General features: G+C 36.3%; 2 protein-coding genes across 3 annotated transcripts; both read right to left on the bottom strand.

Moving 5' to 3' along the window:
* Positions 1 to 881: 881 nt before the first annotated feature.
* On the bottom strand, positions 882 to 6,893 carry LOC107746115 (L-threonine 3-dehydrogenase, mitochondrial-like). Of its 2 annotated transcripts, none has more exons than XM_016560214.1 (9): positions 6,761 to 6,893; positions 4,204 to 4,403; positions 3,988 to 4,030; positions 3,784 to 3,854; positions 3,159 to 3,308; positions 2,771 to 2,943; positions 2,584 to 2,674; positions 2,011 to 2,280; positions 882 to 1,921 (listed from the first exon to the last, which is right to left on the bottom strand). In XM_016560214.1, the coding sequence occupies exons 2-9, from the start codon at positions 4,391 to 4,393 to the stop codon at positions 1,782 to 1,784; spliced, it is 1,128 nt and encodes a 375-aa protein (XP_016415700.1). In that variant the 5' UTR covers positions 4,394 to 4,403; positions 6,761 to 6,893; the 3' UTR covers positions 882 to 1,781. The 2 variants fall into 2 exon arrangements, with proteins under 2 accessions (XP_016415700.1, XP_016415708.1); XM_016560222.1 differs by lacking the exon at positions 6,761 to 6,893 and adding an exon at positions 4,521 to 4,571.
* Positions 6,894 to 11,215: 4,322 nt separating this feature from the next.
* LOC107746110 (myotubularin-related protein 9-like) lies at positions 11,216 to 23,219 on the bottom strand. The gene is made up of 11 exons (XM_016560202.1): positions 23,184 to 23,219; positions 22,367 to 22,572; positions 21,473 to 21,581; positions 21,230 to 21,355; positions 20,254 to 20,427; positions 19,957 to 20,174; positions 18,571 to 18,732; positions 18,079 to 18,220; positions 15,808 to 16,028; positions 14,587 to 14,738; positions 11,216 to 11,915 (listed from the first exon to the last, which is right to left on the bottom strand). The coding sequence occupies exons 2-11, from the start codon at positions 22,546 to 22,548 to the stop codon at positions 11,752 to 11,754; spliced, it is 1,650 nt and encodes a 549-aa protein (XP_016415688.1). The 5' UTR covers positions 22,549 to 22,572; positions 23,184 to 23,219; the 3' UTR covers positions 11,216 to 11,751.
* Between the last annotated feature and the right edge of the window lie 4,140 nt (positions 23,220 to 27,359).

The raw sequence follows: 27,359 nt of genomic DNA, 5'->3' as shown, positions 1-27,359 counted from the left end.
TATTTTTTTAACCCTTAGGTGCTGTTTGGGGTCTTTTTGACCCCAAATGACGTTTGCTGAAATAATTTTTTTTTTTCCTTTTAGCTAAATGGCATGAGACTTTGTACACTTGTTAACACTTGGTAGCTCTACAACAACAACAAATTTATTTTTTTTATTAAACTGGATTGATATCTGGTTGTATGTTAGTGTGAAAAAAAAGTCACAATCAGTGTGTTTGGGGTCTCTGGAGACACATCGAAATGAACGGGGAAATTATAAAATCAATACTTTTTCTTTTTAATTTGTCTAATAAAATCACTAAATCCACCACAATGCAGACCACAAAATACACAAAAATGAAGTGGCAACCCTTCCACACGTTCACAATGGAGAACGATTACGCTCGCACAACCCCACCCCCAAAAATATCACCCATAGAAGTCAATGGGAGACTATAAAATATAGATTTTTTTTGTTACATAATTTGTCAAAAATGTCAGTTACAATGCAGACAACACACAAAAACTGAAGGGGTGTTGTTAACACTTGGTAGCTCTACAAATAAAATTTTTTTTTTTTTTAATTTATATAAATTTTAAAAATTCCATTAAATACTCTCAAAACTGCACAAATGTAGAGTAAAAGCGTTAATAAACTGAGTAAAATTGCATTTGTTTAAAAAAAAAAAAGCATTATCATCACATTTTGTTGTCTAGGGTGTCTGGAGACCCCAACAGCTGGAGTGTATGCCCCATACAAACAGCGCATAAGGGTTAATCTCACTTACAAAAAGTCTACCGAACTCAAATAACTCATTCATTACATTTCAAATGAGAGACAATGCAAAATGTTAAAGATAAAAAAGCTTTATTGACAAGTTTTGTGATCAAAGGAACAAAAAGATGTGCATGCAAAGCTGAACTAAAAATAATTTAAATCTGTTTCCCATTCTCCCCTTCATATGGGATAATATATTCCCTGTGGGAAAACATTCATGGGCAAATGCAATAAATGACAGAAATTGCATTTAACCAAAAGTGACCTTACTAAAGTTTACAGCAAAAATGTGAAGCAAGATCAAATCTTGCATTTAATTTGTAAGCCGTCTAAATAAATAGTGCACAAGAGAGGAAAAGCAACCAAGAGGGATATGATAACATCATTTATCATAACGACCCTCACGTTCTCTGAGGACCTACATCCGAGTCCCACCCTGTTTAAACCACAGACTCTTGTCTGTTTATTTTAGAATGGGTTGAAGCTGCTGTTGCTGTAACAATTCCTAACTTTTATTCCTATTAGTCTGAACTCAGCCATCAGCTTTTTCCCTCATATATTACGTTCTTCTACAAAAGGTACAGTAAAATTATTTCTCTTAAATAAAAGGAAAAATATAGAAATTCAGAAAGAGAGTAGAATTTGAGGAAGCTACATTTTAGGATCCGCCACATTCAGTACTGAACTTTCATGTTTGTTTGGTTTATTTTTCCTGGAGACATAGTGATCCTTTTTCACTAAATGCAAAGCACAAGAGTATCACGTCAAATTTAAACTCATTCCTCTTCATTTAGCTTTCAAAATACCTGTGTATCTCTGACGCTTTTCCACCCTGACTTGAAAAGAGACCCGACCTCTTTGTATAATCTACAATTATACATACAGTCTGTGCAAGTCAAAAAGGAATATACAGATGACACAAAAGAGAAAAGGAATACGACTATTTACAGACCACGGATCTCTCTTCTGCATCACTATAAATCTTTATGAAATATACATATTTTCAGTGTTCATGAGCAGACTCAGTTGGCCTGGGCGATGCGGGAGTCTGAGCCGATGAAGTTGAGCATCGTCTGGACCAACTCTGGCAGATCATAGTCGTGCTTCCAGCCCCAGTCATTGCGGGCGTTGCTGTCATCAAAGTTCATGGGCCAACTGTCAGCTATATAGACGAAAAACAAGCGTTTTTGCACCATTTGCACCATTTATTTGTACCAAAATGTTTGAGGCTTCACTTGTTTTGGATCATACCTATAGCCTGTCGTACAGAGTCAATCTCATATGTGACCTGAAGATCAGGCAGCTGTTTCTGGACCTCATTTGCAAGTTCCTCTGGAGTGAAGCTCATGGCATTGATGTTGTAGGTCCGCATACGGAGCGGTTCCACCGGCGCCTCCATCACCTCCAGCGTGGCCCGCAAACAGTCATCAATGTACATCATGGGCAGCCGTGTGTCTGGCTTTAAGTTGCACTCAAACTTGCCGGTCTTGACGGCGTTGTGGAAAATCTGCACGGCGTAGTCTGGAAAAGCCAATAGAGAGACTTTCATGCCTCACTGCTGTATTTTTGGTCAGCAGTCTCACATATGCAACAGTATGACAGTAACAGCTTTCGAAGTACTTTTCAAGTTTTCACATGGGACTTCAGGCAGTAGGAGGTGTGGTTCATATGGCTGGCTGGCATTGGTGCAGGCTATCGGTTTATCTAAAAATACTCAAAACGAACAACACCCATTTCTGAGCAAGTGCTAGTTGCATAACCTCACTTACGTACGTGAGCAAGCTCATGTGCCAAAAAACACAGATGGAGCAGAGTGCACCGTACCTGTCGTGCCACCGCCGGGCTGTGAGTCTGCAGAGATGATGCCAGGGTACCGAAGACAGCGGAAGTCAAGGCCATATCGATGGTGGTAGTACTGCAGAAAAGGATTGTGGGTAAAGATTAATATTCCGAGTCACATACGGCACAGAAAATAGGTGAAATACTAAAATAAGGGTGACTGGTGTCTTACCTCCCCCATGAGCTCTGCATGGACTTTAGAGACGCCATATATAGTACGTGGTCTCTGCACACAGAGGTCAGGAGTGGGGTTTCGAGGTGAAGTTGGTCCAAAGGCACCAATTGTACTGGGCACAAAGAGCCGAAGCCCATGTTCTGCTGCAATGTCTAGGATGTTGTGTAGTCCTACAGAAAAAAACAGATTTAGAATAAATTTATTATTAATTTATATTTAGTATTATATCAAAATCAAAAGCTAATCTTATCAAAGGCTATTTTTATGGAAAGATCTAGTTGAAAATAGTAATTGAAAATTAAAAGAGGCAAACAGTAGACAAATAAACAAATTGCATTTTAAAAATTGCAAATAAACATTGCATTAAAGTTTTCTAAAATCTTACCGGTGATGTTGACTGCTCGTGCCAGTGCCACATTAGCTTCCCCAACAGCACTTAGAAGAGCACTGTAATGCACTAACCAGGTGATCCTGTTATTTACTACAATCTCCCGCAAGTTCTTGTAGTCCAGAATGTCAGAGTAGATAAAGGGGCCTGTGTGAAAAAATATAATCGACATGTCAGTACTTGTGTGATCAGTCTAGCTCTGTACCTTGAACATATTTCTAAATATTAAAAATGTTGAAATGAGGATAAAAATCTTGAAATCCTTAATCTCTAAAAATTAATTAAACTATTTAAATAAATGCTAAAACTGCACATTCACCCGTTTTAGACATGCAAACAAATGTTAAATCAATTATCTAAGCCAATTATAAGACATTTTACAAAACAGGCCATTAGCCGCCATAAAGATAATTAGCACTTCTTTACTCATCTAAATTACCTTAACATGTGGAAATTATAAATTAGCCCTAACAAATGACTCTCCAAACTACATCTGGCAAACATCTGGTTGAAATGGATATGCAATTATAACATAACAGACCTATTAATCAAGTGCAACCCCAATTATTTCCCTCATAGAATTATTTATTACTAATTAATTTGAGATGAACAGAAGACATACCACTGTGAAAGACGTTGCTTGGTGGTTTCCTGATATCTGAGAGGATCACATTGTTTTTTCCAAATCGCTTCCTATGAAACAGGAGGTATACCTTTATTATGTAATATACGTCTTTATGTAAAACTTCATCTTAAAACATTACATTCGTAAATGCATCTACTATGCAAAAACTAAACATTTATATATGTACTACAATGTGCATACCTTAACAGTTTAGCAAGCCCAACCCCTAGTTGCCCGAGGCCACCTGACAGAGACACAAAACAATGAATGATCAAATATCATACAAAAAAACACAGTAGGGGAGTCAGGATCCACCCTTCTAAAAATGTGCCAAAACCAGTGTGATCAACGTGACAAATTACAAAAGTTAAATAAAATAAAAATGACAACGTCCCAAGTACCTGCCGTTTTTCATACCTGTGATGAGAACTTTGGGGTGGTCCGTTTCAGAGAAGGACACAGAATGAAAGCTGGCATCAGATCCAGAGGTGACCTGACGTGGGGAGAAGCTGATGTTGCGTATCGCCACCGTCAGAGGCTGACATCCACACGCAGGAGCCAACAGGGCCTGCTTTGCTACGTTACCAAGGGCTCTGATGACTGGCATACTCAGTTACCTGGAAAAACAAGAGGGGACACAGGCACATATTATAAGAGCCTTACACATTATAACCAAATGAACACAAATTAAAGAATAGTTCAGCCAAAAATATGCACGGTCATCATTTACTCACTGTCATGTCCTTCCAAACCTGTATGACTTACTTTCTTCTGTAGAACAAAAGAAATGTCAAGCATCACAGCCTCAGTCACCATTCGCTTCCACTGCAACTGCATATTTTTTTCCTATATAAATGAAAGTAAAAGGTAACTAACGTTCTGTTTAACATCTCCTTCTTTGTTCCTCAGAAGCAAGTCATACAGGTTGGAAGATACTGGACATCTAAATATAAAAGCTTGTGCTGTTTTCGGATTAACATTTAGAGTTAAAAACATCGAACATATGCTTTTTGCATCAGTGCTATTTCAAAAGTATTTCCATGAACCTTAAAACATCAAATTATAACGGCAGGTAAACAAACTTTAATGAACTAAACCTAATGTAAGGCGCCCCAAAGTTCATACTTCTATTAAATTCGTATAGTAAACCGAAAAACATGTACATTTCCAGGCTGTCATCGCTGAGTTTCTTACCTCGCAAATGTAAAGGCACGAAAGGAACGAAGAATGTAATTTGAGCATATTTATACCGCCCTGCATTCGCCGGCAGCCAATCAGCATGCGAGAACCGTGCGCTCGCCGAGCACGCTGGCAAGTTGCCGAACTCATCCTTCAGTTCGACCTCCAAAGGTTTTCATTGTGCCAAGTCTCTGCGGACTGTTCTGTTCTTGTGCCCTGCTTCACAATACTCTAACACACAATCCGCGGGTTTGATCTTGAACGGAACGGAAAGGTCAGTCAGACTTCTGGGAATCAGTTTAGACTAACGTTAGTTTTAAAAGGCCTTTTCACCAGCGTTAACCCTGGCAAGGTAATGCTGGGATGTCTCATTTCATGTCCACACTGTTCATACTTTATCCCGGGTTAGTAATTAATCATTGGAATGACTTGTTTCGAGATTTCACATTGTTTATCTGTAAACTCCGTATTAACGTTTTTATTTGCATATTTGGCTAACACCGTGTCTACACTGGATGCCAGCGACACGACAAAATACAGTAGAACCCATTATAATCAGTAATGCCGTCTACACAGCGCTACAGGACAAATGCCCGACAGTAAACTGATGCCTCATTCTATTTATGATGTACTGACACAAATTTCAAATGATTTGCAAGGGTCACTTTGTCGCGTCCAGTGTAGACAAACTTTAGCTGTTGTAGGTGTTCTGTCGATTTGTGCTACCCTGTCAGATTTTGCTACCTCCCATTAAAACAGTGGGTAGTACAATTCGACAACGAAAAATGCTACCTGTAAAATTATGGTTTATTAACGTCTACACCTACCCCAACCCTACCCTTACAGTAATGCAGATACATTAAATATTGTTATTCAGCGTGAGAAAAGGGGCGCAATATTGATGTGCGCATGCGCAGTAAACCCTGGTAGGACAATCTGACGGGTAGGATAAAATGTCAGGACACCGGGACAAAAGTCGCATCCGGTGTAACGCTAGACATGGTGTAATACAGCACACGGCCCGTTTTAATAAAAGCCTGACCATCTATGGCCAAAAGTGGCCACACAGGCCCTCTGTGCTCGCTTGAAATATTGACATAACACGAAGCCAACCGTTTTCTACAGACTCGGAGACTAAACACGTGGCGTGAAGACTCGTGAATATTTAATGAGGTAAGCACCAAGGGAGTTCCTGATTGGTTGTCTGTTGCTAAACAACTTGCTGTAAGTTAACATTCTTGCAGCTTTAGCGCTGCAATTCGGCCAATATAACCCCGTTTTAAAATGACATGTTATCTAACCCAGGGTTAAAACCAGCGGTACGACTGAAGTAATGCGCAATCTTGACTTCTACTGGCAGACTAGCAGCTCTGAAGAAACTGACGTGCTCACGACGACTACACCCTATGACGGAACACCTTAAAATAACGGTCACATGATCAGGATTCGGACACGAACTAACCCATTTTATAATATGAAACACTAAAGGGAAGTCTTGTGTTCTCGGGAAAGTGACAAAATGAGGAAGAGTCATAACGTTATAAGATAACCACCTCTTGAGCTTCATTATAGGCAAAAAATCACATAGATATTTAACGGAATGCTTTAGGACAAAGTAATTGGATTGAGGAGTAAAACGCGATAAGATTTAACAGATGTGAAAAATAAACTAACATGCATTTTTATCTTTCCAGTCAAGGCCATGGGAAGCCAGCGTTCAGATAAGGTTCTAACGTTAACTGTAATCAATCTTAAAAGCAAAATGCAATCGATTTCAGTAAATGAATTCACTCACCTTTTGACTAGAATAAGATTCGGAGATTAAGCAAACAACGTGTTTTTCTGGGCGACGTGAGCAGCTTTCTTTATCTGGTTTTCCGTCACTGATGCTTCTTGCAGTATCTTCCAGTATTGCATCAGCCCTCAGAGGTTTTATATCTGCAGCTCAAGTGGCTTTCAAGAGAAGCCGGCTGCGCTCTGATTGGCCAACACTGAAGGTGAGGCTCTGGCCACGCCTTCCTGACGTCTAGTTGAAACATGACGACTGGGGTCTTTTCAGGGTTGCACGTTCAACCCCTCACAACCTGTTTTTATACAGTCTATGCTCACAACGAATGCAGTCAACGGGACGTTTGGTTATGAGATGGGGGTGTTGAAAGTGAGAGACAGAAAGCAAATAGTAAAGGGTGGGAGAGAAAGTTTCTTCTTTCTATAAAATGCTCTGCAGTTTGATAAGTAGGACCAAACCTACAAGAAAAAACAAAACAAAGATAAATGACCTAATGAGGAAAATGTGCTTTATATTTATTCACGAGGAAGCACATATTAATGTGCTTCGGTATTAATTAATAACCCCACTAATTTAGCCTAAAATTTTTTTTAAAACATATAAATCCTATATTTAAACTATTTTAACCAGCACTTTACTGAATTACTTTTATAATAATAATTATTATTATTAACAATACTAATACTACTAATAATATTAGTAGTAGTAGCTTTGGTATTGATTTTTTTTTATTCATCATATTAATTGAGAAAAATAAAATTAATATTTAAACTTTAAAAAAGTAAATGTTTTTGAAAATTAACTAGTGAAGGCAAAAAGGTGATTCAAATGTTAAAATGGTGAACCCCTAAAAGAAATTGAGACCAGTTACATGAAGGTGTACAGTTTCCCTATTATTATTTACAATTTAACCTAAAATCTTGATTTTGATGGGGAAAAATGCATTGAATACTTATTTGTTATACCTTATTGCACTTATTTTTTTCTTAAATTTATTATTTAAATTATTCATTTCAATACATTTTTTTTTTATTTCTTGATGTTTCCTTTCTTGATGTTCTATTTTTTCATATTTTATATTGGTTTAAAAGCACATACATGATCAACAAACGTGAGGTGTAGTGACAACAAAACTTGCCCGAATCTTTCTCATAAATGTTGAGCCCTAATTTAGAAGCATTTCAGCAAATAAAAAATCTTGAGAATAAAAACAATGAAATACAAAACATTATTAAACATTGTTAATTATTTTAATCTGTGAACGGCGCTAAAAAGCATGTTTTGCATCTTTAGAAAAAAACAAGTCTGATTGATAGCTGGAAACAAAAACAACAGAGGAACATTACCTTTCCAGCAGCTTTTCTTATTGTTTCTGCTATATGTTCTGCCATTGCATGGATGGCAAGTCAGAACTATTACAGGTTCTGGTCTGCCAGCCACTCACCATCAATATGATTAAGCCTTTCTGTGATGCTTCAAGGCCATATCCTCTCAACTCAATTGATCTTTACCCTGAAAATCTCTTAGAACCTCAGTCCCATCACTTCAGGTGTATTTATTAGGCTTTTCAATCTAATAGATCAATAGGATGGTTGCCTGATGTGTGCAGGTCACGGAGGAAGGACAAATCTCCAACATAACAAAATAGTGAATGAGTAACTCAAAGTGACACACTTTTAGGGCTTGCGTGAAGTGTTTGCCCGAAGGTTACTTCAGGTCTGCTACCGTCTCTGTGCGCCCAACAAGTGTTGTCTTTGTCCATGATTAAAAGCAGAATACAGAGCATGTCAGCACATACATTATTTCCAGACATAGCAAATCAGTATCTGCACAACACAAGAGGTCCAGTATAGAGTGCATTTGAAACTTGAGCACACGTATACCATGTACTGTATATGTGTGTCTGTATCAGGCCCATCCCCCAGGAAATACTGCATGTTCCTGATAATGAGTGGAGAAAGCAACCATATGTTTATGTGATGAGAGACGTGGGTGCTTTACACAGCCAGCGGTTGTATTTGCAGCATAAGCACAAACAGTATAAAACAGTGTTGCTGTTGCCAATTATTTGACAGTTCAGCAATAGGATTTAATCTATTATTCAATTATTCAATAATCAATAGGAAAAATCAATTATGTTCACAATCTGTTATATATATATATATATATATATATATATATATATATATTCTACATTCTATAATTTATTTTATATGAGCTTTATATTCAGTTTGAAGTTTACATACCATTGTTTCCTTTTTTCCAATGGTAATTAGATTTTATCAGTCATTATCATGTTGCGCTGATAAGATAAGTCATATTTTATTACCATTTATCGATTTGGAACGGAGATACTTACAGGTGGTCAATTTAAATATGAAAAATAAAAACACACACAAATGTACATTAAACAATCTTTTAATGCCCACAGAACATAACATATTTCAGTTAAACATTTAATCAATATTATATTTTGTAAAGCAAGGCATGACACTGTACAGACAATTATACAGTGAATCTTAATGATGCATGTCAGTTGATGCTACTGAAGTGCCAGAATGAAATAATAAAAAATCGTGCATAAAAAACAAAACAAACCAACAACAACAACAACTGACTGTCTATACCCAGTATCAAAACCTACCTTAAACAAAAACACATTCATAAATGCATCAGAGTACTTGATGGTAAGAACCCAGTGGTATATTAAAATTACCTTTATAGGTTACAGGAGTCACTACACAATAGATTTAAATATTCACGTATTTATGAAACAAGTGAACCCAAAAACCTTTAACGGCACATTGAGCGTATATATCTTGATTTTTTTGCATAAATGATATGTGAAATGATCTGCATGAGTTTTCGCAGCAAACACTTTCTGTCTACAAGACCATGCTCATGTCACTCATGGAGAACTGGAGGAAATGAAATGCTTTTGTGCAGAACGGAAACTTTAATAATCCCAGTGGGCTTTATTTTTAGATGTTTCTAAACAACTGCTGCATGTATCCTAATAAAGAACTTCATATTCACACACACAAAAAAAAATAAAAAATTTAACAAAGATTTTTAAAGGTTGTGGATTGAAATCTATGACACATTATTTTGACATTCACAATATCACTAACAGAAATCTGTATTTTAAACTATATACTAAATATTTGTACTCTATACAAATATGAATATTACCAGTGTACAAACAATCTTACATTTGTAAAGCAAATAGTGCCACATTTGGCAATTTCTTAAAGGAATAGTTCACCCAAAAATTAAAATTTACTGAAAATGTACTGACCCTCAGGCCATCCAAGATGTAGATGAGTTTGTTTCTTCATCAGAGCAGATTTGGAGAAATGTAGCATTACATCACTTGCTCATCAATGGATCCTCTGCAGTGAATGGGTGCCGTCAGAATGAGAGTCCAAACAGCTGATAAAAACATCACAATAATCCACAAGCGTTAATATGGATTATTTTGGCTAGAAGCGACAGTTTAATATGTTAAAACGCACATATTTTCTCTTCAAAAGACATTAATTGATGGACTGGAGTCATGCTGATTACTTGTGGATTATTGTGATGTTTTTATCAGCTGTTTGGACTCATATTGACGGCACCCATTCACTGCAGACGATCCATTGGTGAGCAAATGATGCAATGTTACATTTCTCCAAATCTGCTCTGATGAAGAAACAAACTCATCTGCATCTTGGACGGCTTGAGGGTGAGTAAACACTTAAAGAGCAGGTCATATGAGTTTTTGAAAAATATCTCTTTTGCAGTTTATAACGTACCAATCTTTAAATGAAAACAAGTTGTTAATCAAAAACATGCATGATAAATAAAGATATTGTCTCTCAAAAGAGAGAGTCGATTACTTTATAATCATTGTGAAATTGCTGTTTATTTTGCTGCACCGGCAGTTATAGGGTTAATGCGGGAGAGACAAGCGAGTTAGTTAGGCTGGTGCGCCTGTGATACAGCTGTTCTGCGTTCTGATTAAAAGTTAAGACGTATCCACCATTATTGTTTTAAGTGTTCACAGTTTAGCAGCTAAACTTTAGCTGTGGGTAATATTCGCTTGCATAAGTGTTTTTGTATTTTATGTCATTATTATAAGAACGGATTGGAGCAATATATTATTGTTTTATGTAAAGGTGCTTTGTCAATGGTAGCGCTCGCTAACTTGCTCTAGTCAAGGACTCCTCTCTGTGCCAATCACAGCACGCTTGGCCGGCTGACCAATCAGAGCAGAGTAGGCTTATGGAAGGGAGGGGTTTGCTCCGAACTTGCTTGGAACGAATCGTTTCGAAATCATTGGCAAATGACTCTAATATTAAATGAATATTCTGAGAAAATTACAATGTTTTCTGACCTTAGATGCATTTAAACCTGTTGTAGAGGACTCCCAACACAATATTAGGACACTTTAAAATACCATATGAAATTTCATTTTTAGGTGAATTATCTCTTTAATCATGTGATCAGTGTCTCTCTTTGGAAGGAGTTAGGGATCATGTAAGACTATGTAAACCACCTGTGTTATATTCAAATGATGAATTTCCAGCATCTAATAGTCAGTCCAATATTTTCCCTTTTATTTCATTTTAGAATTGTATTTTCTATTGCACTTCATGGCACAGGACTTAAAATGAAAAAAAAAAAAATGGCACGTCAGCAGTCCCTTTTCTTTGAGAATATGTAAACTAAAACACCAATGTACAATTTATAGTGTAATAGCATCCATATCATAACCTGCTAATCAGTTTAAGGTGTTTTAAATGAAACACGTCATAATAAGGACAAGTGAAGCATAGTGTTTAAGGAAGAAAACTAAAATTATATATTAATAGAGCAGCAGAGTGTAGAATCCATTGGAGACCAGTGGAGTCAGAAAGAAAGAGTATGATCAGAAGAGTGTAGATACATGTGCGTGAGGCTTATTTCAGTAAGACAGAGATGACAAATCAGAAGTGTACCATTCTGTTGACGTCCTACGGTGTCTGCAGTGGGCTGTCCTCCGTCTCGAGCTGGGCCAGCTGTCTGCGCAGGCTGTTCACTTTGTTCTGCAGCTCCTTGTTGTACTCTATAATATGGGCCATCTCCTGATAAGCCTCATCCAAACACTTTGTGGAGCGATTCCAGCGAAGGAATACCCCTATAGAAAAAAGAACAAGGTGCCAGAGATGTGATATGATGTGATTACATCATCTTTTGTTGCTGATCAGTGATCTTTTCTGCCATGAGTGGTATATACAAGCAGAAAAAAAAACAGATGTGAGATGGCCACATTGATCACCCCTGCTGTCCCTTAAGGTTATACATAAGGAAACCTTAAATATCCCCACACAATCACCAATCCCATGTTTCTTAACATTTTGTAATGATGTTAGCAGAGTGCACGGGTCAATACTCATCCAACTTTGACATTAACATTTGATTAGCTATTTCTCAAAGGACCTTGACAGTTAAAGGAATAGTTCACCCAAAAATGAAAATTTGCTGAAAATTTACTCACCCTCAAGCCATCCAAGTTATAGATATGTTTGCTTCTTCATCAGAGCAGATTTGGAGAAATTTAGCATTACATCACTTGCTCACTAATGGATCCTCTGCAGTGAATGGGTGCCGCCAATAATCAATAATCCACAAGACTTCAGTCCACCAGTTAATATCTTGAAGTAAAAAACTGTGTGTTTGTAAGAAGTAAATCCATTATTAAGATTTTTTTTTTTTTTTACAAGTCTTCTATTCACAATATTGCTTTCTCCAGTGAAAAGTTTGTCTCATCTGAATCAGGAGAGAAATATGCACAGATAATTTACAAGCAAAAAAAATCCAAAACAGGATTTTTATGTGAGAGGACAACAGGGGAAGGACTTTTTCACACCAGGAAGCCTCATTATGAATTACAGACTCGTATTTTAGCCAGAAGCAATGGTTTGAAGTTAAAATGCCTCAATGATGAATTTGTCAAACATGCAGCATTTCATTTCACAAATCATTAATTGATGGACTAGAGTCATATGGATTACTTGTGGATTATTGTGATGTTTTGATCAGGTGTTTGGACTCTCATTCTGACGGCACCCATTCACTGCAAAGGATCCACTGGTGAGCACCTGATGGAATGCTAACTTATTCCAAATCTGTTCCGATGAAGAAACAAACTCCTACATCTTGGACAGCCTGAGATACCATGTTAATATAGCCAACCTGTAATGTATTAGCAATCCATCTGCTTGACAAAAATAAACTGGACATAGTTCTTGACATATGGTTCTGTACAAAAGTGACTTGGAAGAAAGTGCAAATTGAAGAAAGGATGCATTCATATATAACCCGCAAATAGAAAACTCAAATAGTTTCGTTCTAACCACCTGGTTACTTTCATTCATTCAGACATACACTAGCAGCATGTGTTACTTCCATTCATACTGGCATGCAGACTGCGTTTGCTTCTATACACACAACCCTGACATTCACTGTAACATTCAAATTTCTGGTTACTTAACTGAAATACTGAAACACTTAAATGTGTTTCTCATGATTTACTAATTATAAAATCCTTATTATTAAAACCTTTAAATGATAAATGATTGCATAATGAAATATATGCCTTTGTTTATAAATAAATACATTTTATTGTTATTATTAATTCATTTTATTTTTAATGGGTTGGACCAGTTAATGAAGGAAAAGAAGCTAAAATACCCAACAAACATGGGATTTTCTTAAATATAGGTTTATAAACTGTAATCTAGGCAAAGACTTATATATCTAAAATATATCTATAATATAAGATTGTTCAATGTAGCTCTTTTGGTGGGTACACTAATATCCAAATGTTTGACTGGTAGTGTATATGAAAGGTCTAAACATATCTGTGAGTTGTTTGAGAACTGCTCATGTGACTGAAAGTGAACCCCCATGCCATTAAACTTCATGTCTGCTTGGCTGCTTTTCCCGAAAGAGTCTCTTTCACTGCACCTTTAAAATAGAGGCATGACAGGCTCCAGAGATGAGGACTGAAAAAATGAATGGCACAGAGGTCATCGGGGTTAAATCATTGTCACACTTGTGAATTCCATGTGACGTTAATCTGTATCTGGTGAAAGGTTTAAAACAAACTGATGTTGAAGTGGAGTTGCTTCTTTAATACTTAATAATATCTTAAACATGACAAGGAAGGTGAGTTTTCTTGAAGGTGATTAAACAATGGAGATAAATGGATTATTATATTTAGAGTAATATTAACTTTTTTTTTTTTTTTTAATTTGGCAATCTGTCCAGAAAACCACCATCTCTGTCATACAGACAAACTACAATAACTTTTCAGCAGACTATAGGTGTGTTCTTTACAAATGTAAATAATTAATTTAAATAATATTGTATTGAAATACATTTTATATTTAATTAATAATTATTAGTAATTATAATTTTTACATTTCTTTTTCATTTTCATTACGCCAGGAGAATTATAGTTATTCAGATGGAAATCTGACTCAAAGTTTGTTAAACATAATGTTGAAGTACGAGACTAATGCACAAGATATCTATAGGTGCATCTACAGCATGTCATGGAAGATTGGTGCCATACCATTCATTTCAAAACATACTGATCTCACAATCCACATGTTCTTTAGGCATCTCACGCATCTGAAGTGGCACTGCAAAAATACAGTTAAAGCACCAAGCAACACGTGACTGCCCCCTATAGTTTAACTGGGTAAACATGCTTTTCAATATAATTTTCATGATGATGTTCACAGCAGGTGCTGGAAGAGATCGAAAAATGAGAGGAACGTGGGAGATTTGATGGTGCTCACCCTCCCACAGCAGCAGGCTCTGAGGAGCCACAGACGGCCAGATGACCAGGTTATTGGGCTCGTACAGGGGGTTGAGAAATCGCTCCAGCTCCTGAGGTCTGTTCACCCACGACCACAAAGAAACAGTTTTCTGAGACAGCAGCAGCTTCACCCTGAAACACAGAAAGTACAAAGCTTACATTTACAGCTAAACTTTACAGTAAAGTTTATGTTATGAGGAGCCAGACACATCCAGCCATTGCCATCCATTATAGTCACAATAAGCAATTAGAAAGTCTTTCACTAATTCTACTCATCAAGCTGAATCTTAACATTCGTAAATATTCTGACCGACTGATTTACTGAGTTACTGTATCTAATCACAAGCTACACTCTTAAAAATAAAGGTTCCAAAAGGTTTTTTTTTTCTTAAAATAACCATTTTTTTCTTAGTGATGAACAATTTAAAGAACCTTTTTCCACTGTAAAGAACATTTTATACAATGTAAAGTTTTCATGTATGTTAAAGGTTCTTAATGGAAACATCGATGCCAATAAGGAACCTTTATTTTTTTAGTTCATTGAAAGAAAGCATGCACTCACAAATGTTAAACCAGAATAAAACCTCTCCTCTTGGGTCTAAAGATCAGATTTATGACATCACACACACTACACACCATTCATTGTCAGTAAATGACTGTACCAAAGCTGGACATTTTGAAATCTGATATACATTTAAGCAACAAGCGGAAAATCATTTCACAACGCATTTACCAAAACATCCTGCTCAGAATAAGAGGCAAACACAAAAGGGTCGCTGCCAGCTACAAATTGACCTCTACTGACGCAGAAGTGTTGACGGAAGGGGTCGTGACCTTCTGCTCCTGAACATATCTTTCCATATGGATAGAATTACATGCCAACATACATGTGTAACACACAGTTTTACGGGCAAGTGCAAGTGTAAACTATGGCCCAATTTTAAATTCCCTTGCGGTTTTCTTTCAAATCCACACTTTGGAGATGTAACTGGCACACAGACACACAAGTTACATTCAGAGTGATGAAATAAGTGTGGCGTTTGCAACAGGTCCTGTGTTGGCTACTTAGAGATTTATCCGATAAGGTTAAAACAAACGGTTTTAACAAAGGTTGCATGTGATGTAATAAAGGAAATGAGATAGTATGTGAGAATCTGTAAATGGACGTCTATGCAGGACTGTGATGGAGGGGAACACTAACCTCTCGGCCACGCTGTTTCCGAGGAAAGTGCTAAACTGTGAGGCATAGGCGTGCTCGAAGAGCATGATCAGGAAGTTCTCGTTGAACTGGAAGGAGCAGGGGAACTGCCGCAGGATCTGCCACACACAGTCCAGGAAGAGCAGGAACACGGGCGCTTCACTTCGGGGCTTCCCGTTTGAGTATGCAGACTGTGCACAGCGCTGATGGAACGGGTGACCGGCCTGGAGGTAAAGGTTACAGGATCATAGGCTATCCCAGACTTCACAGAGAAACATCATTTTAAAACCAAGGCTGTGTTTCATTCCACTCACTAGTTCCCCAAGTTGTTAATCAGTATATAATCTAATTGGGACACTAGCAAGGGTCTTTATTTTCTACACATTACCTGTGACACATTTTATAGTCATTACGATTATGTAGATATGTCATTAAGTTGTGTCCACAACATGGATATATGTAATTATATATGACATTACATATATTGACATTATGAAATATGCACTCCTCCTACAAATTTTTAAGAAAAACATTATGTACATACATAACAGCATTCAGACATAAAACAAATAAAAGAAAAATGCTTACCATACAACACTACTCAAAAGTTTTACTGTTCAAAAGATTTTTTAATGTTTTTGAAAGTCATCTCCTATGCTCACTAGATCTACATTTAGTTGATCAAAAATACAGTAATATAATTGTGAAATATTATTACAATTTAAAATAGCTATTTAAATATTTTAAAATGTAATTTATTCCTGTGATGCAAAGCTGAATTTTCAGCATCCATTACTTCAGTCTTCAGTGCCACATGATCCATATTATACAGCACAGAGACATCTGACCACACAACATTAAATGACAAAATATCACTTAATAAAAACCTACAAAAAAGCCAGTGAAAAAAAGATGAGTTTTCAAAAGAGATTTGAAAGACCCCAGTGTGGAAGCTGTTCTAATATTTAATGGCAAACTGTTCCAAAGTCTCGGAGCCATCACTGAAAAAGCACGATCACCCCATAATTTACGTTTCGCCCTAGGGACAGTCAAAAGTTTCTGGTCAGCGGACCTAAGTGATCTGGATGGTGAGTATGGTTGTAATAAATCTGAAAGATATGGTGGTGCAAGGCCATTTAAAGATTTAAAAACAAACAACAAAATCTTAAAATCAATCCTATAAAGGACTGGCAGCCAATGTAGAGAAGAAATAATAGGGGTAATATGGTCCCGTTTCCGAAAGCCTGTCAGCAATCTTGCAGCAGCATTCTGGACAATTTGCAATCGAGACAAAGTGGACTGACTAATCCCCACATACAGGGAATTACAATAGTCCAGACGTGAAGACACAAATGCATGCATCACTCTCTCGAAATCATAAAACGACAAAAATGGCTTAACCTTTATCAGTGTTCTTAGTTGAAAAAAAAGCCTGATCTGACAACAGCATTGATCTGTTTGTCAAATTTTAACGACTCATCAAAAAGTACCCCTAAATTTTTTACCATAGATTTGCCATGAATGGATAAAGGGCCTAAATCAAACTTAGGGGACCCATATGTATTTGGGGGTGCAAACACAATAATCTCTGTTTTAGATTCATTCATATGCAAAAGAATTCTCATCCAACCAAGTTTTCAGGTCATTCCTCAAGCAAGAAGAGGCCCTAGTGAGCTACTTTCCTTCTTTACTGGCATATATATTTGTGTGTCATCAGCGTAACAGTGAAATTATATAACATGTTATTTTTTTTAAATATACCCAATTGGAAGCATATATACTGAAAACAAAACAGGACCCAAAATGGATCCTTGGGGAATCCCACATGTAAGAGGAGCCGAAGATGATGTAAATTCACCCAAGGCAAATGAAAAACTTCTATTTGTTAAATAGGACTTAAACCATTTTAAAACAGTACCTTGAAACCATACCAATCGCTTAAAAAAGCAAGCTGTTTTTAAACATCTAACAACAAAAAAGTAATTTAATTCCAGTAGAATATTTTGTACAGATTTTTATTTATTTATTTATTTATTTTTGGATGAAAAAAAAGTATTATTTTTTAAAATACATTGTCTTTGTACAATTAAACTTTTGCTCTTCTCTGATGCCCTAATATTTCCAGTGTGCAAATATAGTGAACAGCCAACTTTCTCTGGTGCATTCTGATATTTTCTAGGGAGGGTAATAGAATGATTTTGACGATGGGACAGGAAGAAGATGAGACAAATCAGACACATCAGAGTCAAGAGTTTTCCTGGGAACCTCTCTCACCTGTAACCACTCTCGCTCAATCAGCGCCTCAAAGCCACGGATGGTTCTGCAAGCCGGATCGAGGATGATCTGGGCGAGAGACGTCACCTGCAGTGTTGAATCAGTGCCCTCTGTGCCATGAACCAGCACTGACGCCCCTTCCCTAGAATACAACATTAATTAAAGTGGTTCCTCCACATTTGCAACTGCACTCAGATTGAGATTATTTAGCACACACACAGTGCTACAAACCTGATAACAAACTGCGGGCCAAAAGCAGCTTTTAAAACAGCAGTAGCAGTGTGGTATAAATATAATGACAATTACAGCATGACAACAGCACTAATTATCACCACAACAACGTTTGCAACAAATGTGCTGAGAAACGGCTACAGCAGCTTTTGTAATTAACTTAGAATAGAGCTAAAACAGTAATTAACACAGCTGCACAATATGGCAGTGTAATGGCTCTGTGTGTGAGACAGGAACAGACAGACGTATCAACAGATGTACCTGTCAATGCACTGTGCAGCCAGGCAGGCCGTTGTGAGGATTTCCTTAACATTACTCTGCCAGTTGGACGCTTCAAGTTTACTGAGCCAGCGGTCCATGCTGTGCGACTGATCATTGCACGCCTCAACCAGCTTTATCAGACTCTCCTGTAGAACATTAGACCTGTGGGAGAACAGCTGTCAGATTATAATCCAATTACAGAACTCATTTATGCAACTGTGTTTGTTTGCTTACATACGATACGCTTCATCTCCAAATGAGCATTTTACTGCAACTGATGCATGTTTTCCAGGCTTAAATGATTTTAAGTCCCCTAATAAAAGTACAGTGTGTAGTAGTCTCAGTCTTAGATGGTGCAAAGCACCCACAGTCCATTCATTGTCCGCCGGATGCATATTGATCACAAAATTGAAAAGAAACTGATTTGGCAAAGTCTAATTTGATTCACTGACTTACACAACTTTATCAGTTTGCCTGTAAACCAAGCCGAGCACTTAAGAAATAGTCACTGGATTTATATATATATTTTAAACACATACATGGATGAATTGTTCACAATAAGATCTATAACATGCATTGACAAAATAGTTATTAATATTAAATATTGAATTTGTTTCATGCATACTTTTAAATTTAAAATTAAAACATTTAAATTTAAAATTAAAATAAAAAATTTAAAATTTAAATATAAAAATTAAAATGTAAAGTATTAAAATTTAGTTTTTATCGTATGTATTGCTTTGAACCTATTTGACTACAGAGTCTTTACAGTTTTTGATATTTTTCCACTGATCTCTGTACAACTATTCATAGAACCTGCTGCATCATAATTTAAATATTTGTTAATGCTGGTATTTTATTGTCTATCAAAACTTGGCTCTAAATGGCATGTAAAAACAAAACAAACACTGTGGTTGGTCGTTTTAAACATTGGTCAGGTGGTCAATCATAATAAAACTTCTAATAAAATAAAATGTTTTTTTTTTATTATTATTAAATTCACTTATGTTCTCTACATTTCAATGCAAAAAGGTTAAAACTAAATGATATCACAGAAACAAATTTCATTATAAAATATATATTTAAATAGAAAACAGTTATTTTAAATTGTAATAGTATTTCACAAAATTACTGTTTTTACTGTATTTTTAATCAAATAAATGCAGTATTATAATGTTGTGATGTCCAAATTTAAAACAGCTGATTTTAGTTTTTATTTGTATGTTTATTTAGAAAAAAATAGTATCAAATTCTGTTTTGTCTTGTTTTTTTAATTTATTGTTATGTCTGGCCATAACATGAAAATGATTATCAGCCAGAATATTAACATTGTCCATATATCTATTTACACAGTCAGTCTGGCTGTGAGAATAACTGGATACACACCTCTCAATTGCTTTATGGATCCTCCTCCACTGAGGGTAGTTGGCTTCCTGTTCAAATCCTCCTCCGCGAGCTTTAGCCTGCTGCGCTACAGCTATAGTCCGTGTGTCGATGATGTAACCTCGCTTCCCTGCACAAAGCGTGGCATTGATCAGTTTCTCGTCCTCTTTGCAGCGGCGTCCATTGGTTCCTGTTAGTGGCTGCGCTGCTCGCATCATCACCTGTGGACAGTGTGATCAGGGTCTGTATTAAATAGATCAAAATTTGGAAACAACCAAATTTCCAAAGTGCACTTCTAACCATGCCGTTTTTCTTGTGGTAGTAACTGAGCACAGGGAAACGACCACCGTGGCGAAAGGAAGCAGCTTTGCAGAGGCTTTCATCATCAATGTCTTTGGGCACGGTCAGTAGGGACGGGTACGAGGGGCACACGCTGAAGTCTTTATTTACCTCACTCAGTCTCCATTCATCTGTCTGAGAGTGGACAACAGAACTCGGTGTCACCTTAGTAATTTAGACACTTTATTTTTAATTGAAAATAACAAAAATCAAAAGCAGAAACATTTACAAATGTAAATCAAATGTAGTCTAATTCTAAACCAAAAGGAGTTCAAAATAAGCTCATATACACTACCACTCAAAAGTTGGGGTCAGTAATTTTTTTAAAGAAATTAATATTTTAATTTATAATGTTAGAAAAAATTATTTCAAATAAACGCTGTTTAGACCACTTAAAAGTTCCACAAAATATTATGAAATATTGCTATTATATTAAGCAGCACAACTGTTTTCAACATTGATAATAATAAATGCTCCTTGAGCCCCAAATCATCTTATTAGAATGATTTCTGAAGGATCATGCGACAGTGAAGACTGTATTAATGGCTGCTGAAAATTCATCCTTGCATCACAGGAATAAATTATATTTTAAAATAAATTATAATACAGAAAATTTCTTTTAAATTGTAATTCTTTTCCCCAATATTATTATAGTGTTATTATACTTCAATCAAATAAATGCAGCTTTGGTGAGTATAAAAGACTTTCAAAAACATAAAAAAAAAAATCTTATCAACCCCAAAGTTTTGAACGGTAGTGTATGAAATACTAACTGTATTTGAATTAAATTGGATATCAGAACATGCAGTCACAAATATTTTCTTTCTGGCTTCCCACAGAGAACAATCTGAAAAAACGAGCAATGATACACTGAGCATCTGTTTTACAACTTTTTCTGATGACCGCAGGGTCAAGGCTTCCAGGAATAAAACAATACCATAGACTCCAGGTCTTTGAAAGCCTCCTCTGGTACAAACAACTGCCATCCATCCTCAATGACCTCAAACAGAGGACGGTAGAAGAACGGATACATCAGGGACACTGAGTCCAGCGTGGAGAGAGCCTGAAACATGAATGATCATAAACTGAACACTAACAGCATAAACTGATTAGTAGAAATGAGGGTTATTATTAGTCCATTATTTTTCTGCTTTATGAGTGAGTACTAATGCAGTCTTACCTCAATTGAGCTGGCAATATTGAGACACTCCTCCATGCCAGGTATGTCCAGCTGAATCACCCGCAGGTCTTTACACTTTACAATAATAGTTCCCAGTGATCCGACAAACCTGCACACATTAGGTCAGTAAGGTGTTTTGAGCAGTCTCTCATGCTCACCAAGGCTGCATTTAATTGATCAAAATGTACTAAAACCAGTAACATTGTGAAATATTATTACATTTGAAAATAACTGTTTTCTAAATATTAGAATATATTTTAAAATGATATTTATGTCTGTGATGTCAAAGCTGAATTTTCAGCAGATGTTACTCAAGTCTTTAGTGTCCCATAATTCCTCAGAAATCATTCTAATATGAGAATTCTTATTATTATCAGTGTTGAAAACCGTTGTGCTGCCTAATATTTTTATGAAAACAGTGATACTTTTTTTCAGGATTCTTTTATGAATATAAAGTTCAAAAGAACCAAATTTATTTTGAATCAGAAATCGTAACACTTTACAATAAGGTTCATTAGTTACCTACTTTAGTTAACATGAACTAAGCATGAGCAATACTTCTACAGCATTTATTCATCTTAGACAATGTTAATTTCAACATTTACTAATGCATTATTAAAATCAAATGTTGTGCTTGTTAACATTAGTTAATGCACTGTGAATTAACATGAACAACTGTATTTTCATTAACTAACATGAACAAAGTTTAATAAATAATGTAATAAAAGTATCGTTCATTGTTTGTTCATGTTAGTTAATAGATTAGTTAACATTAACTAATGGAACCTTATTGTAAAGTGTAACCCAGAAATCTTTTATAGCATTATAAATATCTTTACTGTCACGTTTGATCAATTACATGCATCCTTGATGAATAATATATATCAGATGTACCTTTTCTCAGTGGAGTCAATGTTAGCATGAAGCAGCCAGAGCTCCTCAGTGTTGTCCTGGCGAGAAGACAAGATGAGGTGATGTCCTGTCAGACACAGAGTTCCCTCCACAGTGGGCATGAAGGGTCGGTGGAGGACCACCCCATCCACACGGGGGGTTTTGATCAGCTCAGCAAACTCCATGATGTTTTGAGTGGTACAAGAAACCTGCGAGAGTGAATGGGACAGGACACACTGATGAATACTGTAATGCAAATTACGTCTTAGTCTCATTATTATTAGGTTTGTTGTAATTCTGTGAATTGCATTTATTTATATTATATTTTTAGTTAAGGTAAAATTTCGCCTTTGACAACTAAACCTATATAATACCGGTAGTATGATAATAATAAAATCAATGGTGATACGCGATTGATAAGAGGTTTGTTATTATTAATGTCTTGCAGCAGTGGATTTTTCATCTGCTCCAGGTTGCAAAACATGACGCAAGCAATGAGACAGCAGTAAGAAAAATGCCATATTCGTCTATTTTACTTCAAGGAGCATAACTAAAACAGACACGTGTATTTATAAACAGTTATTGTAGCATATTCAAGGTATCCGTTCAATTTCTCTCGGCTCGCTGTGTCATCATCAAATATGACAACAGACGGGATTTACAGCTTTGTGTCGCTTTAACATAAAAACGCTCGTACTAAAACTAATCAGATGCATTCGGCAAAGAACTGCAGGTGCAATGTTACTTGTCAAAAACAAAATATGCATTTTAAACATGTACTTAGAAGAGATGACAGCGGTAACAACAGCATTCCTCTCACCTGACACCTCCACTTCCTTGTTTCTTTTTTTCTTTCCACTCCTTTGATGGATTTGACAACCGACCGCAAGCAAATTTTAATCAATATCGCCGCCTACTGGTTTGGGCGAAAGTGAGGGAGCGTGAGGACATAAAAGGAGACGAGTCTTGAACATTCTCACTCTTCCTATTCTCAAATGAAATAAAATAAAATAAAATAAAATAATTTAGAGAAGTATAACTGCATGTAAGTAGTAATATAAAATATAATATAATTACCAAAACATAATTTAGTGTTCTCTACAGGTTTATAAAATATTATCACAACGCTTTCGTGAGGAACAGCATGGCTATATTGGCCGACTAGACCAACATAAACTAACCATAAACCAACTTGCCATTGCTGTGAAAGACGATTGACAGGTTAACAGCACCATACAACATACAAAAAGTTAAACAATGTTATACACAATAGAAGAGATGTGGAACATGTTTGTAATGTCAAATGTAGTGTCAAAAATTGATTTACTGGAGTTAATGAAACTCATTATATTTGGTATTATTTTTTGCTCGCAAATATATTATGTTCGCAACTGAAATAAATACATAAATAAAAAAAATAAAAATTAACTTAGCACATTTTTAGCATGTTAGACCAACAGTAGGGTTTATATCTGTGGAATATTTGGCAAATACACCAAATTTAAAATGCTTAATAAGGGAAAATGTATATAATTTCCACAGTCAGGACTGTTTATTTTCACTAGTTGAACTGTGGACTGTGCACTTGTGGAACTGAACAAACAGTTCTGGAACATATTCCAGGGAATAGTCACCTCTTGCTTCTCAATGTTATCCATTAAACCTTGCAGGTCTTACTGGCGTTGCTGATAGTTTACAATGCTGTTGACGTGACAATTAAAATCATTAATTTCATGGCAAAGGAATTTAAACTGAGTCTTGTATCTTGAAATGATCTAATGTTAACCAGTAAACAAAGTCTAAAATAAAATAAAATAAAATAAAATTAAATAAAATTAAATTAAATTAAATTAAATTAAAAATGTGGCTTGATGTTTTCAAGCTTAATTCACAATGGTTTTATGGGGTTATTATAAATAAATAAATAATAAATAAATAAATAGTTTCCATTATTGTACTGCATTATGACATTTCAAGCATCTTATATTACGATATTATATAGTATTATAAGATATTATATATAGTATTATATATTGAAAAAAATTGCAAAGATTTTGAGGCATGTAAGAGATTTTTACAGTCTTTATATATCTGATATCAACATTTCTGGTCCTTTGCGAGTGCAGTATTTAGTGTTGACTTATAAAGATCATTTTTCAGTGAAGCGTGTGTGTGTGTGTGTGTGTGTGTGTGTGTGTGTGTGTGTGTGTGTGCACACATGCACGTGTACATCTGTATGAGTTCACAACACGGCTCTTGCTGTAGTCTTAGCAGAATCCTGTTGGGAGAAGAGTGGCCTCCTGTTGAGGAGGAAGATGAGTGTCTGGCGTCTCTTGAGCGCCGTGAGCGATTACAGTCACTCCATTATTTAGCTTGCGTTACATGTGTGCCATAAACCCCACACTCCCCAAAAAAATATGCTGCTCCATTTGCTCTCATTAAAAATGTATGCCGTTTGTTGGAAAAAAACACACACTCCACTGACTGAGAGCTGATATTTTTGCAAATGTAACTTGAGCGTCATCTGTGAAGCCAGGCACTCCAACCAAGCATACTGTACATTTTCATCTCATGTTATAGTATATCAGTCCTCAACATAGCTACATGGCAGAGTAATGGTTTTAAAAATATCTGTGAAGATCTGCTTTTGTCACTTGGCAGATGATATGACATATGAACTGTCTGTTTGTTATTATCACAGTGTGATACCAATTAAGACGATACAGGACTTAAAGTAATAGATCACTCAAAAATGAAAATTTTCTGAAAATATACTCTCGCTCAGGCCATCCAAGATGTAAATGAGTTTGTTTCTTCATCAGAACAGATTTGGAGAAATGTAGCATTACATCACTTGCTAACCAGTGGATCCTCTGCAGTGAATGGGTGCCGTCAGAATGAGAGTCCAAACAGACGATAAAAAAACTAAATAATCCACAAGGAGTCCACATTACTCAGTTCATCAATTAATGTTTTGTGAAGTGAAAAGCTTTGTGTTTGTAATAAACCAATTCGTCATAAAGGCATGTTAACTTCAAACCATTGCTTCTGGCTAAAATATGAGTCGTCTCTCCATAATATTGCTTTCTCCAGTGAAAAGTTGTCCTGTCTGAGTTAGGAGAGAAATATGCACAGATCAAGCACCATTTACAGTTCCAAAGCAGTTCTAAACAAATATGTCAGTGGATGTTGATGTGAGAGGACAACAAGGGATGGACTAGGAAGTGTTATTATGGAATGATGGATTTGTTTCTTACAAACACGCAGCTTTTCGCTTCACAAGATGTTAATTGATGGACTGGAGTTGTGTTGATTACTTGTGGATTATTGTGATGTTTTTATCAGCTGTTTGGACTCTCAATCTGACGGCACCCATTCACTGGAGAGGATCCATTGGTGAGCTTGGGTTTAATGCTACATTTCTCCAAATCTGTTGTGATGAAGAAACAAACTCGTCTACATCTTGGATTACCTGAGCAAATTTTCATTTATTCCTTTAAAATAAAATAAAATTGCATTTTATTTAAAAAGTCTCATAATCCTGATGATATGGGATGTTTTTCTTTCTGTGATATCTTGGTTCCGGTATTACTGTACTGCATTTCAAGCATATCAGTCCTTAACCTGGATGCACAAAGGTTTTAAAAATGATCCGTAAAGACCTGTTTTTTTTCCCTCATATGGCATTGTATGGAATAATTGTCTGTTTGTTACCATTGTGCATGACACCAATTAAATGCAACACCACGCACGACACTGAATCTCAGTCTGTTTCTCTTTGCTTCAGGCCACTTTGATAGTAGCTTTTTACATTATTAGCTCAGAAGTGCTAGTCATTCCAGCTTATTCCACTCATCAAACAATTCTGTGAAGCTTCCTCAGCTCTGAACCCCAGAAGAGACACTGAGAGTGCACGCTAATTTGAAGAACTTCACACCAGACCTGCAGCACTGTGCAAATTCAAAGTCACTGCATTTATGAATGATTTCCAAACATTTCCTTAGGTACAGGAACCATTTATGAATGCCAGATGAGGCAGCAGTGCACACATTCTCTGAACATCTTACTTTCATGTAATTCACATCAAATGGCCGTTGCAATTGATACCAAATGGGAAGGGTTGGCAGAGAAATGTCATTCTCTCACACATCTTTTCATTAATTAACAAAAGACTGTTGTAATAAAAATAACAATTACTGTAAAGCCGCCATGCCTGTGCCGTATGTTACAATCTAAGCCTATTGGCAACCAGTGGGACTGTAGTGTGAGATCATCTTATTAATGTAACAGTGGCACCGTCTTAATCTTGGTAATGTGTCCCTGGCGCTTCCACAGGTGTTGAGGATTTACGATGGCTTGTGGGAGGGTGAGACGGAGTCCTAGCGGTGGCATTGGATGGCAGTACTGCTTTGGGAACTGCTTTGCTGGCAGACAAAACACACTTTGGTTTGTAATCAGAGCTCAAGTGGTATGTGGTAAGTTTTTTCTTAGGATAACAGCAATGCTTTTGGCAAGGATCAAAGTTTTCTTTCTCTATCGCTTGCTCTTTAGTTTGATTGACACCTGGAGGAAACCTCAGTCAAGGCATTGAGAAATAGCTCAGAGTGCAGATCGGCTGCTGATGCCATGGGTTTTCAGGTGTAAAATAATTTTCCAAATTTTTTTTTCTTAATCTGACCTTTGACCTTTTTTTTAGGGCTCCGTCATTTATAACTGACGTTGTCCCATTAGGGTAAATTCTTTTTGGTAAATTGTCTGAAACTTCACACACAATCAAATGCTTTTTCCCTATCTGAAAAGAAGTGAAAAGGTCTTACTGTTTCAAAAAACATTAAAAATCTTTATGAACATTCCATTTTTTTCTTGTGCTGCTATATTTGATTTGGAACTCACGCGTGAAAATGTCTAAAACGTGACACAAATTCGGATGCAATTTCCCTGCCTGAAAACCATGTCTTAGTGTTTCAAAAGCATTAAAACAACTTTAACATTGTGT

Source organism: Sinocyclocheilus rhinocerous, unplaced genomic scaffold (assembly GCF_001515625.1).
Source record: "Sinocyclocheilus rhinocerous isolate Xijiao unplaced genomic scaffold, SAMN03320098_v1.1 scaffold40, whole genome shotgun sequence".
In the NCBI taxonomy this organism is placed as follows: Eukaryota; Metazoa; Chordata; class Actinopteri; order Cypriniformes; family Cyprinidae; genus Sinocyclocheilus; species Sinocyclocheilus rhinocerous.
The sequence above is the reverse complement of the archived record's forward strand: the minus strand, read 5'-3'. Positions and strand labels throughout refer to the sequence as shown.